At 38.3% G+C, this 21058-nt stretch overlaps 1 protein-coding gene and 1 long non-coding RNA gene across 2 annotated transcripts in view; both read left to right on the top strand.

Annotated features, from left to right (window-relative positions):
* The window catches only part of LOC136825737 (CD209 antigen-like protein E), a 12797-nt gene extending 3307 nt beyond the window's left edge, over positions 1 to 9490 (top strand). The window contains exons 3-5 of the mRNA XM_067082549.1: positions 2875 to 3066; positions 7851 to 7905; positions 8882 to 9490. Coding sequence (XP_066938650.1) covers positions 2875 to 3066; positions 7851 to 7905; positions 8882 to 9047 — 413 coding nt within the window. The 3' untranslated portion in view covers positions 9048 to 9490. The remainder of the gene's footprint in view (positions 1 to 2874; positions 3067 to 7850; positions 7906 to 8881) is intronic.
* LOC136825740 (uncharacterized) overlaps positions 1 to 21058 on the top strand; it is a 281369-nt gene that overhangs the window by 52358 nt on the left and 207953 nt on the right. The gene's annotated exons all lie outside the window — the stretch shown is intronic.

Below are 21058 nucleotides of genomic sequence, written 5' to 3'. Positions count from 1 at the left end.
CTTTGGGGTAGACCGTCGTCTCGATCGGCTGCCCTGCCTGTCATCGCTTAGACCCCGGTAGCGTATGTACATGTATTATACCAGTCCTCAGCGCCCTTTCTCCCAGCAGCGAGTTGTTGTTGCGCGGTTAGTTCGATGAGAAAGCTCTATGGTAGGATCCCGCAAACTGACCAGCAAGGCAGTTCCAAGTCTAAGCTTGACTGCGCAGACCTTTGACGAGTTACTCTTCTCTTCTTCGAGTAGAATCAGTCACAAAATAAAATCTTTATCAACAGTAACCCCTAGTAGTGAGGAGACTAAGACGTCTGGCCTGGCTCCTCTTTGCTGCTTAGAAGTGAGTTCCCAGTGAGGCTTTCTATAATGCTGTACCTCAGTCAGTGACAGCGAGACTTCTGGTAACATGTTCCATGTGCCATTAATACAGATGTCTGTTTTTTTTTTTTTTTTCTTAACCGTTTTGTCAATTTTATCCATTCCCCTTGCCAGGTAGTTTGTTCTGACACAACAATATACTTCTTGCACTTAATTCTCATGCAAGAGTCATTTTTGTTTTTTATTTAAACAACATTTTCCGTGGCATTGTGCCTTCTCCTGTGCACGTTGCATTCATTTAACAGTGGACTCGGCTAAAATACAATGGATTTATTAACATCATATCTAAACTTAGGGCCTCTATAATATTAACCCCTTTTGATCACTTAAGACATATTGAAATGTCATCCAAAACCCGACCCTCTGAAGTGTCATCTACGACGATTTTCAACTTGCCACTTCATACGCGATTTTAGTTTTTACTTTTTAAAACTTACTGTGAGATAACACAAATGTTTTGCTTCAAGATGAAAGTAAATGAACTTTACAGCATGAACAGTAATTTCACAGAGAACGTGCAAATTAAAATATCGCTTATCACAGCTCTGTACTGGGGCAGAGAACTCACAGAGCCTTGTGACTAAAACGGTTAAGAATTTATAAACATATCATAAGTACAGACAGAATCAAAACTACAGGTTTAACTGATATATTCAAGTTGCCCTACCTGTGTATGGCGTGGAATGGGTTAAAGTTAACGTTCTTATGACCAAGAGCCCGTGGTGGCATAAAGTCAGCTTAATCTCAACCAACCGATCATGATATAGAATCAATGGATTTCTCTCTGGGCATTGGGGGTGGCAATCCAGTACTCTCCCATGGAACATCGGCTCTGGAAGTCCTCAGTTAACCTCTGTCCAGCCCCTAAGTTTTAGTTATACCAATCCGCTGCTCCTTTCCTCAGCCTGAAAATATTTCAAAGCTTAGAAGTCATGACGATCTTGCAGATTAATAGCCAAGTGGTGACCTATTCATAGCTTTTAATCAGTTCCTATAATTTTCCGTGACCGTCGCCTACTTAGTTCCAATAATTTGCTGTGACCTTCGCCTACTTCTCGAGTTAATTTTTGCCAGATTTTTTTCTCCTAGGAAATAAAACAGTTGACATCAGTTGTACTTTCGTGCTTCAATATTGCTAGTTTTTCCTTTCTTTAAGATATCCAAATCATTAAAACAGGTTTTTTTTACTCCCATGAATTCGAATCATCAGTGTTACTTTAAGTAAAACATCACAGTGAACAATTTTGCTGCGCTTCGTGGTATCATGTCACCAGTTTGCAGTTCTGTTTTTGTTGGTATCTAAACCGGCAACAGTTCTCCTCGCGTTAATGGGCAAAGTGAATAAGGCATAGAATGCTCGATTGTTTTAAATGCTGGAGGAAAGTTAATGTTATAAAAAATGAAAAATAATGCAAAACGTTCAGGGAACATTTGGTCTGAGTGAATGCTTCCGTGGAACAGTACAGCTCTAAGTAGGATCGAATCACACAGACGCCTTCTGTGTAGAGGCTTAAGGAAAAATCTATGAGGACCTCTAGTAACCCTGCATTAACTATTCCCTCGTTGGGGTGCAAAAGGGGCCAGTCGTAATCGGTCTGAAGAAAGTTGGCTCACATCATACTCTCTAACTCCCTTAAGTAAAACCTAAGAAGCACATAAAATTAGTTAGACTGTAAACGACGGGTTATATTTCTCTTAATCATCACATCCGCAAGTTTTTCAGTTTCTCTCAGTAACCTTTAAAACGTTCATAGGTGTTCTGAAATATTCCTTTGGTGCCTTGAATCGTCAGCGTAAAAAGTGTTGCTTTTGAAACCGAGGTTCTCTGAATACCAGTTGACCCGAGAGACATGGCTGAAATAAAGGAGGCAGTCATATCGCAAAGGCAGGACTCATGAAAATGATTTTCCATTGAAAAAATGTTGAGTCATGCTCCCGTATCTAGATTCTGAAGTCGGGCAATTCGTTATTGATGGTAATTACAGTGAGACTGCTATTTCATACTCCCTAATCATTGGTCCTTAGCCAGTTAGATAGACACTAGGAAGAGAGTACTGATGATGAAAAGTCTAAAACGAAATCATATTTCGTTGTCGAGTTGCTATATAATCATTTCTGAAAAGCGTCTGAATTTTTCTGAACGCTGATTTTCCCAGTAGATTATTTTTTCAGTCTGGTGACAGTCTTCAACCACAGCTCAGTTCACGGGTCACATCTAAACACGGCGTAATGCTTGCACGTGTCTTTTGGACACCCTTTCCTGTACCCCCCCCCTCAAAAAAAATTCCCGTGTCAGAGTGGGCTGGGTTCAGTTCATTACCAAAATGAAAAATTATATCGAGAATCAATAAGCTCACGCCCTGCACTTGTTTCGAAACCCGAAGTTATACTGTATATTGTCAGCTTATTTAGGATTCCATATGTTATTGAGGAAGATGTAATATCTAAACACTTACATCTCCTAAAAAACTAAATGTAAAAATTGATGTACTTCAACTACAGAGTGCCCAACACCCTTTGAAGCATTCTTCTTGGGAGATTCGGGGACGTTAGAGTGTTTATATTTTGATGTGGAAAAGAAGAGGGAGTGGCACGAAGGCAGAACTGCTTGCCAGTCGCTTGGGACTGATCTAGCTGTCTTAGATTATGAAGATCTACACTGGCAAGTCATTAGTTACATTCACAAACATCAAGGTGAGTGCCTCTTGACACTTCTAAAGGTGTTGGTGATAATGGCCGTGATTACATTCACTGTATAATTTCTTTCAGGCAGTAGTTCTTTTTACACCATCATCCCCATCTTAGACACCAAACGTCGTTGTTTAATTTCATTTCATTCTATTTAATCATGAAATGGTTTCTTTTTTATTTCGTCTCTTATTTCTACACATTTTTGTCAAATTAAGCAAAAAATGTTGTTACTATTACAAAGAGTGCACGAAGATTTATTTGAGAATGAGAAAGGTATTGTTTGAGTGAATGATGTAACTGCTGTCGTATTATTAATGTATATATTGTCTAGATCCAATTTTAGGCACATAATAACAAACCATTTGTGGAAACGTGAAGCTCTTCCTTCTTCTTTGTTGTGACACAGTTATCCCAAAAATCATACAGTGCATTGTCTTCTGCGTGCGTGCATTTTAATCTTTGTGTTGAACATGAATTTAAGTTTTGAAATATTTTCGATGGAAGCTGATAAATTGATAGGCTGTGGGTTGGTCTTTTCATTCGACGTAACCCCCGAGATCGCAGTGGCACCTCACTCGTGTTTGGCTCCCACCACCCCTTCAGTTAGTGTCCTTTTTAAGGCTCTCTGAAGAAATGATTTTTCTGAAGTTCCTCTTTCATTCTGAGTAACTGAAGTGTTAAATATAAGTATACATTCGATTGGAACACGTTCGTATTAACAAGAAAGAAGTTACGTTGTTCCCAAGAACTGAATTATTCTGTGCAATTGAGGGTATATAGTACGCGTGTTGTTTTTGTAGTCACTTTGTGCTGCATTACCTGTTTGTTAAGTGTTCCTGATACAGGTAGGGAAAAAATGTATTGATTGTCAGATGGGAAATGTTCCAGCCAATTCATCTGTGTCGAGAACTGACAGAAATTTTGGGATCTGTGACGTGGGTCCTGGGTATGCAGTCAACTCTGCCATAATAATAGTGTTTAATGAGTGTGATTTTGAGATGTTGTTTACAGATTAATGTAGAGTTTTTGTTGCAGTTGGTGGCATCATAATTGATGGTGTGGAACAAGCTTGATTCCGAAAGTTTTTGAGTCACAATTTTAATAAGAAGAGCCTCTGTTGCTAGTGATGTTATTTATGTGCTGAAAACAGTGGTAAATTCACAGCCCAGCGTGAGAAGTCTCGGTTGCTAATGATAGCACCGCAAGCGATGGTATAGAATGAGTTTGAGTCTCAAAGGTGAGAAACTCACAGATGAATGTAAAGTCTTTGAAGCAAGTTGCAGTATCTGATAAGGAGTTTGATGTGCTTAAAATATTAACAAATTCACAGACTAAAGAGGCGTTTGTTGACTGTGGTGGTAGGTAACTAAAGGTTTAGAATGAGTTCGATTCTTACAAGGCTGAGAAATTCCCAAATTAACTCGGTGTTTGATGCAGGGTTCTTCAACTCTCCGGTGGTTAGTATGGGTATAATGCTCAAAACGTTCATTAATTAACAGATTAACTTGTGTTTCCGCTGCTGTTGGTGATTTGTAAATTATGGTGTAGGATGCATTTGACCCCTAAACTTTTGAGAAATATAAATGTATGTGAAGTCCGTGTTGCCAGAGGTAGAACCAAGTGATTTCGCAGCGTGGAAAAGATCCTGTAAAACTTCTTAGACAAGCTTTGCTGCTAGCAATAGTATCTACTGTAAGTGATGGTGTAGGATGAGTTTGATTACTAAACTACCGAGAGATTCACAGACCAATTTGAAGAATCTTCCTTACATCCGACAGTATTTGATTGATGGTGTCCTAAACTAATGAACCTAAGTGTTCTCAGAAAGTTTCTGGTAGAGATGTTATTTGTAGATAGAGAAGGCTGCTTGACTGTTCCTAACATCTCGAAAATAACAAGTTTTTACTGCAACTGGAGAGGCAAAACAAATGCTGTATCACAGCAGTATTGTTGCTCCACTCCCGTTTTTCCTATTGTGTGCCTCTCTGTCTCTCTCTTCTTGCATTTTGTCTCTTGACACTAATTTTTGTAACTGGCTTCTTTCTTTTGTTTGAAGATGAACTATTCTGAAGTAATTATTATTTGGGTTTGCTATTATCATATATATATATATATATATATATATATATATATATATATATATATATATATATATATATATATATACTGTATGTATATATATATACATATAAATGTGTGTGTGTTTATGTGTGCTTGTGCGTATGCCTTAGAATTTCAAAAAAATACTGTTATGGGTTTCATTTCCTCATATTAATTTCTTTGTCATAATTTGGGAGGGCCATTTCCAAAAGACAAAGTGGGCCACTATAGTTTTTTACCTTGTTTGTCTCGCTCTCCATTTGTTTGCACGTCAGTATGTGTGTTCGGCGTATCTCGACGTGTCTGTCACGCTTACATTTTCATCAGAACTTTCCATGCATGTTGAAGGGATTTTAGTCAAAACTTAGCGCTAGGGGAGACCGCTATGCATATATGTGACTGAAAGTAGACCGTCTGCTTTCCTGCCCATCTGTGTTTGTCACACTTACCCCATAATTAGAATAATCCTACACGGTTGAAAGGAGCGCAGTCAAACTTGGTGCAAAAGGCAGGCCATCATGCATAGATGCATATAAAGGAAGGTGTTGGTCTGTGTATCTGCGCCTGTCAGTGTCTGTAACTCATTATGCATAAATGTATATAAAGGAAGATTGTTGGTCTGTGTATCTGTGCCTGTCAGTGTCTGTAACTCATTATGCATAAATGTATATAAAGGAAGATTGTTGGTCTGTGTATCTGTGCCTGTCAGTGTCTGTAACTCATTATGCATAAATGTATATAAAGGAAGATTGTTGGTCTGTGTATCTGTGCCTGTCAGTGTCTGTAACTCATTATGCATAAATGTATATAAAGGAAGATTGTTGGTCTGTGTATCTGTGCCTGTCAGTGTCTGTAACTCATTATGCATAAATGTATATAAAGGAAGATTGTTGGTCTGTGCATCTGTGCCTGTCAGTGTCTAACTCATTATGCATAAATGTATATAAAGGAAGATTGTTGGTCTGTGTATCTGCGCCTGTCAGTGTCTGTAACTCATTATGCATAAATGTATATAAAGGAAGATGTTGGTCTGTGTATCTGTGCCTGTCAGTGTCTGTAACTCATTATGCATAAATGTATATAAAGGAAGATTGTTGGTCTGTGTATCTGTGCCTGTCAGTGTCTGTAACTCATTATGCATAAATGTATATAAAGGAAGATGTTGGTCTGTGTATCTGCGCCTGTCAGTGTCTGTAACTCTTGCCTTGTCGTTGTGCTTACTCCTGATTGAAGTGACATCAGTCAAACCAGCTACAAAGGTAAACCATCGTGTTTGTGTGTTGATGGAGAGAGATCGCCTGTCTGTCCGGCTGCTTGTTTATCATTCTACCCTGTCAGCTCAACTGCTCTTGCGTAGTTGAAGGGATTTCAGTCACACTTGGTACATATATAGGCCATCACGAATAGATCTGCATGAAGGGAGAGTGTCTTCCTGACTATCTGGAATACGTAGCTTGTCATTGCAGCTTCTCGTACATTAAACGTGGCACCAATGTAGATTATCATGTGTAGATATGCTTGATGATGACCTGTAATCTCTGTCTGTCTCTTTACACAAATTCAAACGTGGAAATAACTTTGGAATTATAATAGACAAATAATTCGAAGCAGTCATACTCCACTAACAAAGTACTTCATCAGATGACCATGACCACCATACTTAAATGATCTGATAAGGAAGCTGGTTGGAGGTCGATAGGGGGAATGTACAGCAATACCCATTCTAAGAATGCTTGTTTCCAAATAGTGTTTTGACAGGTGTAATTCTGAAAGCAAAGTGGAGGTGATCAGTTCTTGCTTTCCTGTGCATCTTCTGGTCGAATGCTTCGTAAAGGATTGCAGCCCCAAGTTGTTTTGTTAAGTTAACAGAGTTACAATATATATATATATATATATATATATATATATATATATATATATATATATATATATATATATGTATATATATATATATATATATATATATATATATATATATATATATATATATATATATATATATATATATATATATATATACTTGAAGGTTGACAAATCTTAAGTGAGATAAATGTCCCAAGATGAAAGCTGACGAGTTTCTTGCCTTAGGGAAAATTTGTTGCTGTGCGGAAGTGTTAAAATGTCTTGTATTAAAATTTTTAGATCAACAATGCTGGATGAAGCTATGTAGATGAAATGGTTCTTTCCAGAAAAAGGACATAAAAAGTATATAAGATAGCATCATGAAAATGGGCTTGTCGACCCCTTTTTGTTTTTTTTTTTTTTTTTTGTGCCCAAATTCCAATAGCTATTTTGATAAGTGATGAAAGAAGTCTTGCTTTCTGTTTACCACCTCCTGTGCTTCAGGATCACTATATATATATATATATATAAGTCTTGCTTTCTGTTTACCACCTCCTGTGCTTCAAGATCACTATATAATATATATATATATATATATATATATATATATATATATATATATATACTGTATATATATATATATATATATATATATATATATATATATATATATATATATATATATATATATATATATATATATATATATATATATATATATATATATATGTATATAATATATAATATATATACACCTTTACGTTGTATATACCTGCAGTTATAGCTTAGTTATTTTTTATTTTTTCTGAATGTCTAATGCGATCAATCGTCGTGTTTTTTCTCAGATATGTTAGACGAAGGATTCCATATTGGTTGCACTGACGAGGTTACGGAAGGAGTGTAAGTACAATTCGTGATTACTGTTGTCGATTTCGGATGAGTGATCAGGTTTTGTATTATCCCGCGATAGGATATGGCCATTTGCTATCCCGTTCAATTGTTGCCGAGGAATGGACTACAGTTACTATTTATATGGGAATTTTAGTCCGGAAGATAACTTGCGTACCGGTAAACCATTTATTTCTTGGGCGTGAGTTATAGAGCCTAGGTATTTTGCTCTTCATAGTTCTGTAAATCTAAAAGATTATAAATCCTTTCAACTTTTTATATTCTTCAGAATTTCTTTTTTGTGATTTATTGACTTAGATATCTGGGAATTCATGATGCAGGTGACTAAATATCTAGGAATCTATGACACAGGTGACTAGGGATCTATGAAACAGGTGACTAGGTATCTAGGAATCTATGATACCGGTGACTATGTATCTAGGAATCTATGATACAGGTGACTAGGGATCTATGATACAGGTGACTAGATGTCTGGGAATCTATGATACAGGTGACTAGGGATCTGTGATACAGGTGCTAGATATCAAGGAATCTTTGATACAGGTGACTAGGTATATAAGAATCTATGATACAGGTGACTAGATATCTAGGAATCTATGATACAGGTGACTAGATATCTAGGAATCTACGATACAGGCGGCTAGATATCTAGGAATCTACGATACAGGTGACTCGATATCTAGGAATCTGTGATACAGCTGACCACTCACTTGGAATCTTAGAGAAAGAAGAAACTTTAAATGGCCGAATTCCCCTTTTTCTAACGGCCCTGAATGTTATATCAGATCGTTCTGCGAGAAGACTTTACAGACTGTGGCCGCGTAATGCCGTCTTTCACTTCAAGGCTTCTTACAGCCTCTTGGACTCATTGTAATTATGTAAATGCCTAACTGAATACCGGAAGATGAAATGAAGTAACTTCTTATGCAGCGACTGCTGAGGGAACCTCTGCCTTTACTCTTTTCAGATGGCTTTGGACTGATGGCAGGGCAGTAGATATGTATTCTAGTCACTGGTATCCAGGTCAACCTGACGGAGGAAGAAGGGAGAACTATTGCTGTCTTTATTATGATGATTTCTTGTATAACTCTTGCGTCAACGGGCAGAGACTCTATACAATATGTATGATTTAACTTGCTTTGCTAAACGTCGTAGTTTATTGCTAAACATCGTAGTTTACAGACAGACTGGGGCAAAACTTTCGTGGATTGCTCTAAAATGCCTTTGAAGCAAATCTTTAGCCATCTATAGGCTAACGCTTCGAACAGAATTACTTCCCAACATTAGAAGAGTATTGGGGATATTTAGTCGTGTTACTGAAATTGGACAAGATAAAAATAATCAGTGTCGAGAGTGAAATATAATGACTTTACTTGAAAGAACAGATTTTCCTTTCTTTCGCTGAAGATGTATTTTATGAATCTTTTTTGACAAAACATGAAAAGATGAGTTCAGATGAAATAATAGTCAAAAGGGGAGAAACTTTATGGTATATAAAAACTAGCGGTCTATTTTTATTCACAAATGATCGCTGGTGCAATAAAATAAAAATGTAGTTAATAAGTTCGAATGATTATCGTTCGCTTTTATTTTCCTTCACATATTTATCATTGTGTGTGACAGTATGGATGCCGTGGAGATTTTCAGCGCCACATGAAGCATTCACGTCTCCTGGCCAGTGTGCTTTTAAAACACGATCATTCTCTAAACATTCACTAATTTATTTAAGTGGTATTTGTGGCTTAGTATTCTCTTGACAGTTGAACGGTCATGTCAACTGTGTATCACTGTCTCTAAACCAAAGGCCAAGGTTGGAACCTCGGCCGGGCAGCTGCAGTTATCAGTCATAATTCAAGTTGGGTGGAACTAATTTTCAAGTTATAGTGAAATCATTAATAAATACCTTTCAGTATTTTCACGTCGGATAAGGACACACAAAAACACCAAAAGTCTGAAAAAAAAAAACCGGAATTTGTACTTCTTAAAAAAAAAATTTTCCTTGAAACCTCATATGTATCTTTCACCATGTGGTGGATTACCCAAAACGTTGGTACAAATAAAAACGATGATTTCCAGTCTTCTTGCAGCTCTGTTTGTCGTTATATGTATATGTTTATATATATACATACATACATTATATATATATAATATATGTAATATATCTATATATATATATATATATATATATATATATATGTGTGTGTGTGTGTGTGTGTGTGTGTGTAAATCTCTTCAGATATTAAGCACAATTATCGTTCAATAGCCAGTTCACTATACCTCGCGAACAACTTGAATGCAAGGGAAATTATAATTCATAAGCGTGCCGTCACCAGTGGAATTCAAACAGGTTCCTGGTTTAGAAATGACGATGCACAGTGACTTTCGACCACGGAACCATCAAGGGAGGTAGCATTTGGAAAAGCAACCCGACTCTCTTGTAAGATATTATTATTCGAAGTGACGTCATCACACTTATCATGAGATCATACGATCCCTCCCGCACCCTCATGTTGGTTTCCCACTGGTCTCAGAATGGGCGTCTGTCGTAACTCAGTGCCGCCACACAGGTAACTTTCCTTTCTTCCCTAAGCTTGTACTTACAGCATGTTCAACACTTATAGTTACCTGGATAGTGGGGATGAAAAAAAAAAAAAAAAAGAAACGCGAAATGAGCAAACGGGATGAGAAATGAGGCTCCAGAGGAAGGAAAAATGACTGGAATTGATCAAATTGGGGCAGTGTAGCTGGAAGGTCTAGTATTGTGAATTTATAAGAAAATATTCGGAGAATTCGAATACTTCATGGAAAGCAGTGTCCTCTAAAATTAAAGTCAAGGTATTTGCTTGCGCAAGCGTGTGTGTGCATTTGTACATGTGTGCATTCCTAACGCCTGTTGGACAGTAGGACACGGTCAGTCATAATCATACGATTTTGTGTGTGAAGAATAACTTGCTTTTCTTCTTACCTGAACGTGAAAAAACTAAATAACTTCTATAGAAACAAAACAAGGCAAAATACCGGTGAAAAAGCAGTTAACTGACCCCTTCAGTTTTCGACCACTAGAATGAACACGACAACACTTCCCTCCTACTGATAATATATGAACACAACTCTCCTTCTAACCAATCTTCTAACCAAAGACCCGCATGGTTCGCTCTCGTAGGATTCTGTTGTTATTTGAACCCTGGGAATTTACCCTTGTGCCCGAAAACAAATGCAGTTTGGAGGACGAAGTGTAGAAATGGAACAAGGAAGAGGCTGTGAGGGTTTCTAGAAATAATAATCAGAAAACATTTTGGAATTACCGAGGCAGGTCTGATTAAATATACGCAAAAGTTCCGAAATTTTTTGGCAGAATTTCTATGCTTTTGACCTTAAAAATAATAGAAAACATTTTGGAATTACTGAAGCAGTTCTGATTAAACATAAACAAAAGTTTCGACAATGTTTGGGGGAATTTCCATGCTTTTGACCTTTAAAAATAATCGGAAAACATTTTGAAATTACTGAAGCAGCTGTGCGTAAATATACACACTGGGAAATAAGAAATCCCCTGACCCTTGTTTTACCACCCCTCGAGTAGGACGCCTTGACGAGGTGAGGGGCTAAGGGACCCTGGCCTTTGGGCCCGGGTCCTGACGAATCATCCTACATAGTTTTTGGTTTTAAATGGCAGCTGGACATTTCCACATTCATAAATTTTACTGCTTAGGGTGAGTCTGAGAAGGGATCGTTTTTGGAAGGGGTTCGCATTCGAAGCTAATTGTGGGAGTTGTGGTGGTTGAGTCGCCACCGAGATAGTTTGGACCTAAGAGATGGTGATGGGATTTTTCCCACTGCTATCTTGAGGGCGGAACCATCTCTGGGGATCAGCCCATCGGAATCCAGGGGGCTGGTTTTGGAGGTGGGACTCTGGCTTTTGTCCGGAAGCCCACGAGTACGGTTGGAGTGGGGAGTCAGTCCCCATTAGTGGGGGCAGAACTCCCAGCAGGCGGATTGGCTTATACCTGGGCCACTGCAAGCGTACTGGTGCTATCCTGAAAGGGTAGGGTATGGGGTGGACTGTTGAGTCAACTCTCACTTGTGCCATTGGTGGAGAATGCGAATACCTGACTGATCTACGATACTTTCTTTGATATGACCAAGCAGTTTTGGGTGGGTGGATGAACCAGTTTGTGTGTGGTGGTCTGATGTGTGCATGCTTGGCAGCTTGGGGTCTCTTCGTGGGCTTTGGGAGTGTGTTGGGGTGGGGAAGCTGAGCAGTGGAGCTGCCCAGTTTGTCCTTTTGATATGCTGTCGGGGTCTGTGCGGGGGCTCTTGGGTGTCGGGGTGTGCACTTTTTGGACCTTTGCATGTGGACTGGTTTAAACTTATGGATTTGGCTTCAGTTCTCCCTCCCCTGGATCCGATGACTTAACGGCACTGGCAACGACTTCTGGCATGAACATGGATACGGGCTTGGCTGTTGGACAGAACCAAACACTGAGACACCAGGGTGTTAATAAATCTGGTGGATTTGATTCAAATAATAGGGTCCTTTATTGCACTAATGTAAACTTATCATTAGATTACGAATGTTTATACAGTGTAGTGAAGCAATTCGGCAAAGTGGAAAGAATTAAATTAGTTCTAGAAAAGATAAGCAGTCATTTTGTGCTTTTATCAAATTTTCTCTCCCTTGAAGCTAGTGAGGCACAACAGAGACTCCATGGCCACATTCTAAATGACTCAGTTGTCAGCACGAAAGTGTTTTCAGAAAAACTTGAATGATGAGCCATTTGACTTTGTTCCAAAGGCTGAAGAACATGGACCAGTCCCATGTACCAGAGCTCTTCCTCCCCTCTATGGCATGTTGCTATCTACAAGGAGGGAGGGAAAATTTGATAAAAGCTGCTGACTGCATTGAGAGTAAGGTTGGTTCCATTCCCATTGGAAATTTGAAACAGTATGGAAAGAATCTTCTAATAAAAGCTGGAAATGAGACTCAAGCAGTTCTGTTAGCTAACTTTAAACCTCCTGAAAGTGGAAATATTGAATCTATTTCATCTCACAGATTCTTTAATACACTGAAAGGAGTAAGCCACTCAAAAGATCTGCATGTTTTAAAGAGGAGGGAGATTCTCCATCGATGCCCTCCCTTGTGTATCTCATGTAAAAAACTGGGTGGTGATGCAGCTATCCTTTAACCTTCTCCTCCAATTACCTACCTGATACCATCATTGTTGGCCATGAGAGGATGCAGGTTAAAAAAATATAAAAGAAGTCCTAGAACAGTGTCGCAAATGCTTTGAATATGGCCACATTCAAAACTCTTGCGATAACAATAAAGATGTCCTGTGTGCTCTGCAGAGCACGATAATTTTGATGATTGCAAAGCAGCCCGATACTGTTTTTCTTTGCAAGGGTGATCACACACCAAACTCTAGGGCTTGTCCCAGATATAAATTTGAACAAGACGTGTTGGCAGTGGCAGATAATGAACATATTAGCATTAGTGAAGCAAAGCGCACGGTAATGGGGGGCAAACAAAAGTGCCAACACTACGTATGCTTCTGTAATAAAACTTATGAAAACTTCCAACAATGTAAGGCCACCAATAACTGTGTCTGATGGAAGATATCACAAACCTGGTATTTCTCGAACCATAAATAATAATGAAAATCTCCAAACTGGTGAGAAACTTTCGTCGGCAAGTGCTTTGAAGTCCAGTAGCAAAAATTGTACTTCCAAAAGCACAGAAAATTTATCTTCCACACATCCACAGCTGTCGATTCATCTCCAAAATAAGGGTGCAAAATCGGCCAATAATTCAGGAAAATATTCTGAAAATACTTCAAACCAAAATAAGCTAAAGGAACAATCCCAATTAGATAGAGCTTAGTTCAGAGCCATCAATCGCCACAGCCACAAACAAAAATAATAATAAACTACGGTTGCAACTACCAAGAAACGCACAAGAAATAGTTCCCCAAATAATGATAATTTTATAATAAAAACTTCAAATGGGTTCAGTGTTTTGGAAGACATCTCTCCTCCTAGAAAGGTGGTTCCAAAAGTAGTTTCAGAACAAAAACATCTGAGTTCAATTCAGTCTTGCTGCCCTAAGACAAATAGGATTAGTGGTGCACAGAACCACAGCAATAATTCTGAACATCAGGTTCCATAATAAAAATATGAAAGATCAACCAAAGACCCTGAACACCAATTCAGATGAAAAGGGATTAAGAAAACAATCTCTTTATAAAGGAGAATTTCCCACTCCACCCCCTAGAACAGTACTTCCTCCAAGGAGTGGGAAGTAGCACATTTTACCACCTTAGCATTCTTGCTCGATATTCTTCAGTGGAACTGTAAAGGTCTCAGAGCCCGTACAGAAGACCTTAAAGTTTTAATGCATGAAGTTAATCCAGGGATTATATGCCTACAGGAAACAATGTTAGGCAACTCTGTTTATAATCCTGGACTAAATTATTCAATATTTAAATCATATCCCCCTATTGGTGATCGTGCCCATGGAGGTGTTGCAATTATTATTAATAAATCTCTACAGCACTCCACAATACAATTAAATACAACACTACAAGCTATCGCTATTTCAGTCATTTTGGAAAAAGAGGATAACAATCTGCTCTTTATACCTTCCACCAGACCTTGATTTTAACATTGAGATATTCAGTCGTTAATTGACCAACTTCCAGCTCCTTTACTTTTGCTAGGTGATTTTAATGCCCACAATCCCTTTGGGGAAGTCGGTTTTAGATAGTAAAGGGAAATTAATCGAAGACCTTATTGACAGGAATGATGTTACCCTGTATAATAATGGGTCAATGACTTTCCACAACATTCACGATAATCATTTCTCTGCACTGACCTTAGTATTTCTTCAACTAGTATCCACTTGATTTTAATTGGTCTGTTAATGAAGATTTAAATGGAAGTGATCACTACCTGATCCATTTGAAATATGCTCTGAATGCTCCATCTGAAGTTTTACCTAAGTGGAAGGTAGAGGACGCAGACTGGGATAAATTTAGTAAGGGTGTCAATCTAGATAGGGAGTTTGAGTCCTTTCATTCTCATCTAGATGCCTATGATTACTTTATTGAATCTACTTTGAAGAGTGCTGAAAGCTCGATTCCAAAAACAAAGGCAAACCTCGTAGACCTGCAGTTCCTGGTGGAATAAGACATGTGGTATTCTGAGAAAAGTGACTAGGAAATGCTACAGACGTTACAAAACTAGTGGCTCCCTCAGTCTAAATTAATCTACAAACGTGCTTTAGCCAAGCAGTGGCGTTTTTATAAGAAAGCCAAAAGAGAATGTTGGCTTTACTATATTAATGGAATAAACTCCAAGACCCCACTAAGAGTGGTGTGGCGCAAAATAAGGAAACTGAGTGGAAAATTTGTAGCGTCACCATTGCCCTCATTAAAAATAAATGACACTCTAATCACAGAGCCCACTGAAGTTGCCAATGAGCTAGGAAAACACTTTTCTAAAGTTTCCAGCCCCAACAATTATTCTCCAGAATTTCAAAGAATTAGGAATTCTGAAATGTGTCTGAAGTTTGATTCGGGAAAATCTGAACCATACAACTACAAATTTTCCCTAAGAGAACTTCGTGAGGCGCTCTCCTCAAGTGAATCCACAGCTCCAGGTGAGGATACAATCATATATGAAATGCTGAAACACCTCCCAGATGATGCCAAAAATATTTACTGAAGATTATAAACAAAATATGGGAAACTGGAATTTTACCAAGGACTGGAAAATATCCATAATTGTCCCAGTTAAAAAGCCTAATAAAGATGCTTCCTGCCACCAGCTATAGACCAATAGCTCTTACCAGCTGTGTATGTAAGCTGATGGAGAAAATGATAAATACTAGACTGGTTTGGCACCTGGAGACCAAAGGATTACTATCGCCATTTCAATTTGGTTTCAGAAAAACCGCTCCACCCTTGATCCCTTGCTGAGGCTGACCAACCAAATCCAGCAAGGATTCGCTAAAAAGTGTCAGACCATTGGCATATTTTTTGACTTGGAGAAAGCATATGACACTACCTGGAGAATTGGCATCATGAAACAATTGCACAAGATGGGCATATGTGGAAGAATGGTCAGGTTTATATATTCCTTTTATCAGACAGACTTTTTTAAGGTAAGAGGGGAAACTCCTTCTCCCAACCTTTTTATGCAGGAGGAAGGAGTTCCCCAAGGAAGCTTTTAAGTGTAACACTTTTTCAGTGGCAATAAATAGCGTGATTGAAAAAATCTCGCCCCTGTTAAATGCTCGCTTTTTTGTCGATGACCTTGCAATATACTGCACAGGATATGATTCCTTGTCCGTATGTAAACATTTGCAAAGGTCTATTAATGCTATTACTAAAGTGGGCTGATGAGAATGGTTTCAAATTCTCCTCTTCCAAAACAGTTGCAGTAAGATTCACTAGGTGCCGGCGTGTGGAAGAGGTTCCCACACTTAGTTTAAAAGGGTCCATCCTTCCTTACGAGAGTGAAGTTAAATTTCTGGGGATGACTATTGACCATAAATTAACATGGGCTAGCCACATAAATGCCCTAAAGTTTAATGTTAAACAATCTATGAATATTTTAAAGGTTGTCTCTGGATTTAGTTGGGGGGGCTGATAAGAAATCCTTCTGAGGCTATATGACTCTCTGTGTCGATCTAAGTTAGACTATGGCTGTCAGATTTATTCCTCAGCCTGTAAAACCAAGCTAAAGGAACTGGATGTTGTACACAACATGGGGTTGAGAATATGCTCAGGGCTTTTAGAACTTCGCCTGTTGAAAGCATTTATGTCGACACAGATCATTTACCCTTGATCTAAGAAGGCAAGAGCTAGGGTTGCACGATACATGGCTAGAATGAAAAGTGCTCCCAAAAATCCCTCCTTTCAAGCACTAAAGAAACAGACTCTCGAAGTTTTCTGGTACAAGAGCTTCTAAACCATTCCAAATTCGACTGAATGAGGATGTTAGGAATAATCACCTTAAATCCCAGAAAGTCCTGGAAGTAGAATATCCTGTAAATCCTCCATGGCTTATCCCAGAAGCATCAATATGTAAGAAACTGTTTAACAAAAAGGACTGCACTGTAGAAGAGATTAGGGAAAATTTTAGAGCACGATGTTACCCATACTAATTTTACAAAAATTTATACAGATGGATCTAAGTCAGATAGTGGTGTTGGTTGCGCTGTTATCCTTGGTGATACAGCGTACACAGCTAAATTACCTGACTCTGCATCAATATTTACTGCCGAATTAACAGCCGTAGTGTCTGCCCTAGATTTAGTTTTTCAAAGTAGTGACTCTAATTTTGTCATATACTCAGACTCTAGAAGACTTTTAGAAGCTATTAAAAAATTTAATAGCTTTCATCCATTAATTGAAAAAAGTTCAGGAGTGGCTTTTTTTCGTATATATTGTCGACGTAAATCAGTCTCTTTCTGTTGGGTCCCTTCTCACGTGGGGATTCGCGGAAACGAGATGGCAGACAGGGAAGCGAAAGCTGCTAGTATTTTATCAGAAACCTCTTTTTAGAAAAATTGCCTCATACAGATCTAAAAGGTCCCATTAGATCTTATGTTTTAAGTAAATGGCAAGAAAGGTGGACTTCTCCCCTTCTTGCCAATAATAAGAAATATAGAAATATTAGGGATAATGTACTACCGTGGTCTTCGTCATTCCAGCTTGACAGACGAACAGAGGTTATTTTAACGAGATTAAGGATTGGGCACACTCGTCTAACCCATCAGTTTATTTTAGAAGGAAGCAGCCCTCCAGAGTGTGCTTACTGTGACGAGACACTAACAGTGGAGCACATTCTGGTGGTCTGCCCCCAGATATTTTAACCAAAGAGAGATATTTTCAGGGTAAATCCCTGTCTGATATTTTGGGAGATGAAGCAGATATTTCTGCTATCATCTCTTTTAAAAGTGTATTAAAATTTTTAACGATATTTAATTTTATTTAATTTATTACATCACGTAGAATTTTAATGACATTAATTTTTTTTTTTGTATATAGCACATCATTCATTAAACTTCATACCCTTATTTATTGGTCACATCACTTCATTTTATTTATTAATCATTTCCTTCATGAATTCATAACTTGAACATAATTTATTTTCTTTCCATTACGGCGCTGAATGGCCTTGTTGGCCCCAGTGCCTGGGCTTTTGCCCTAAATATCATACATCCATCCATCCATCCATCCTTGTTTTACCATAACTCTGCTACAGAGATACTGTCAGGAAATTTGGCAGCAGTGACAACGTGACCCTATGAAACTGATCTCCCTTTATGGTTCTTTGGTGTTGCCAATTTGGAAGCTAGCTTCGAAATGTCGAAGTTTTGCGAGGCCAAAGTCCCCAGAAGAGTAACGAAATACGAGCAATAAAATGATAAACCTCCGCGGTGATCGTTCCGTTATTTTACCACCGAAATGGTAAAGAACACTGTACATACCTCCCTTGCTGGTTTTCGCATTCAGTTGGCTGCAAATAATATACCTCTCCGTATTAACAAGGATCACAAGGATGGATTTGGTCTCAACACATTCTCAGTCTTTAAACAGGATTTCATCAAAGTTCCTTTGTCCAAAGCACGACAGCTTTTAAAAATTCAGTTACAAGGAATAAGCATATCTACGTCACCGATCCCACAGTTGTCCTTAACCCTATATTCCTTAATTCTCTCTCTCTCTCTCTCTCTCTCTCTCTCTCTCTCTCTCTCTCTCTCTCTCTCTCTCTCTCTCTCTAAGTTTTGACGAGAGAAAAGGAAGCGAGCAGTTTATCATTATTCCAGAATTTACTAGAGTGTGCTTCATACTTTTCTGAATGCCTATAGACAACTGCTAAGTGGTTTAGGATTTCTTTTGTATTTTAATAAAATACAAAACAAGCCTTATAGAAAACGAAACAGAATGTGGAATTTAAAAATATTTACCTTTCGCAACATTAACTGAATAAATTCTGGTCCGCTTTTTTTCTGATTTCTACCCGACAAGTTTGTCTCTGCCATTCAGTATCCTCAAATATTTCTATATTTCATCATTTAATACATAGATACTATAAACAAAAACAAAAAAATCTTTCTGCATCTTCAGGAATATTCGCCGCCGGACTCATTAGTTTCAGAGCACAATTGTAAACAGTGTTTTCCTTATAAAAGCTTCACCGTACACAGTATTAATTTTCTCTCATATAACAACTTTAAATGAAAAAGCACTTGACTAGATGGTGCAAGCAGCTCTTCCCTTCTTAATACATTATATACTCATGGATAAATCTGAGATACAATGTCTAATTTCATTTTTATTTCACAGTCAGGATATTTCATGGAAATACTTTGACAATACATCCACAAGGACCTTCTCTTCAGTGACTCCTTCAACATTTTATTTCTCTTTTTGTACTTTTGTTCAGAAGTTTTTCACCCAAATCATTTTTAATTTCTAGGTCAAAATTCCTAAATGCATGCATAGTCTGACATACCGATACTTGCTAATGCTTCTATACTCATTTTCGTCAAGATATTTTCCGGCTGGATTTAAAATTTATGCTTCCGAACATTTCAAGAAAATCCTGATCCAATATAAGTGGTCGAGATAATACGAAACTTTTTATTTGCATTATACACGGCAGCGATTGACTTCCATACACAAAAGCTTCCTTTCTGAAACTTGACTTTTAGGACGTGACCTGGGAAACAGTCGCGCGGCTAGTATAATGTGCGGCGTTTCCTCGCAACTCATATTTAACTTTAGAAATTTCACATCTATATACAAGGGTCTGAAATATAGTCTCCATTAATGGTAAAAAAAATCTGAATTAAGGACTTTATTTGTAACTAGTTGTATTAGGTGTGGAACGTCAGAAAGAACAAAAAAATCCCTATTTGTCTTTGGGCTTCTCGAAAGATATCTTATTTTCAAGCAGACCAATTTTACAAACTTTCCCTACCCGAAGATTGGCAGCTCTCATTCCTTGCACAATTGCTAAAACAGCAGAGCCTCCATCTTTTTTTGTTGTAATTTCTAGTGACATTTCATGCATGACAGCTTAAAGGAATGGGAAATAAATCAAGCATCGCCCTTTGTCTATCAGACCTCACGACTTCATCACCTGAAGGTTTTCACAATCCCATTCTTTATTCAAGTTCATTTCACTAAACGATGTAACTAATTTTTTTCCAAAATGTGAATGCTTCTGCTACTGCTTGCAGTAATGCTAATAATAATGGTAAAATCCCTGGATTGTCACTGATTTTTAAACGCTCCTTCAGTACACTCAAGCATCTGAGTGACAGGGGATGCGTGACGTCTTAGTAGCGGTGAATCATATACCTACAGTATATGCAAGGTCTATACCTGGCTTATATGCTCAATGGCTGACCTGCCCTTTGTAGACCGCGCCTATGGCCAACCACCGCCAAGAATGCATAATTAAATATTCTCTCACTATAGTTACGTCTGAACCATAATCCAGTGGACAACTGGATAGCTTCCGAAGCAATAACAACAACAATGGCAGATATAATGTTGAAGAAGTAGTAACCTGGATAGCATGAGGCGGACAGAAGGTCATCAGCGTCAAAACAGTTCGTCTTGAAATTACGTGGGAGTTCCGTAATGCATTTGTTTTCCCTGACATTTTTCAAGATACTGTCTAGTTTCTTCTGACGTGGTATATTTGCATCTTTTTTAAATACGGTCAAGCATTCCTAAATTACCTAATTAATCAGTGGCGTCTGCCCATTGACATTCGCAACGAACGACTAATCATGGCATCAAATCAATAATTCCCTCTAGGGGTGTAATTCTGTGGACTAATGTACTCGCACTGCGCCAGGCTGCTGTTCAAGGTGCCCACTGGTGTTGGCAGTAGTTCGAGCTCTCAGGAAATACAGTGCGTCCCCATAATGCAGACGTTACAAGAGTAGCGTTCAACTCCCTGCTAGTTCCTAACCCCAAAAGTCTTCTTGTCTCAACTCTTCGTGACGAGGAGGAATAAAGAAAACTCTCAGAGATCAACACCACAACTTCAAAGATGACCATTTGGGATAGTCACAGGGAAATTTACGAAACGCTTATGATGTTTGTGTGCCACCAAACAG

This window comes from Macrobrachium rosenbergii, chromosome 39, assembly GCF_040412425.1.
Source record: "Macrobrachium rosenbergii isolate ZJJX-2024 chromosome 39, ASM4041242v1, whole genome shotgun sequence".
NCBI classification, from domain to species: Eukaryota; Metazoa; Arthropoda; class Malacostraca; order Decapoda; family Palaemonidae; genus Macrobrachium; species Macrobrachium rosenbergii.
The sequence above is the reverse complement of the archived record's forward strand: the minus strand, read 5'-3'. Positions and strand labels throughout refer to the sequence as shown.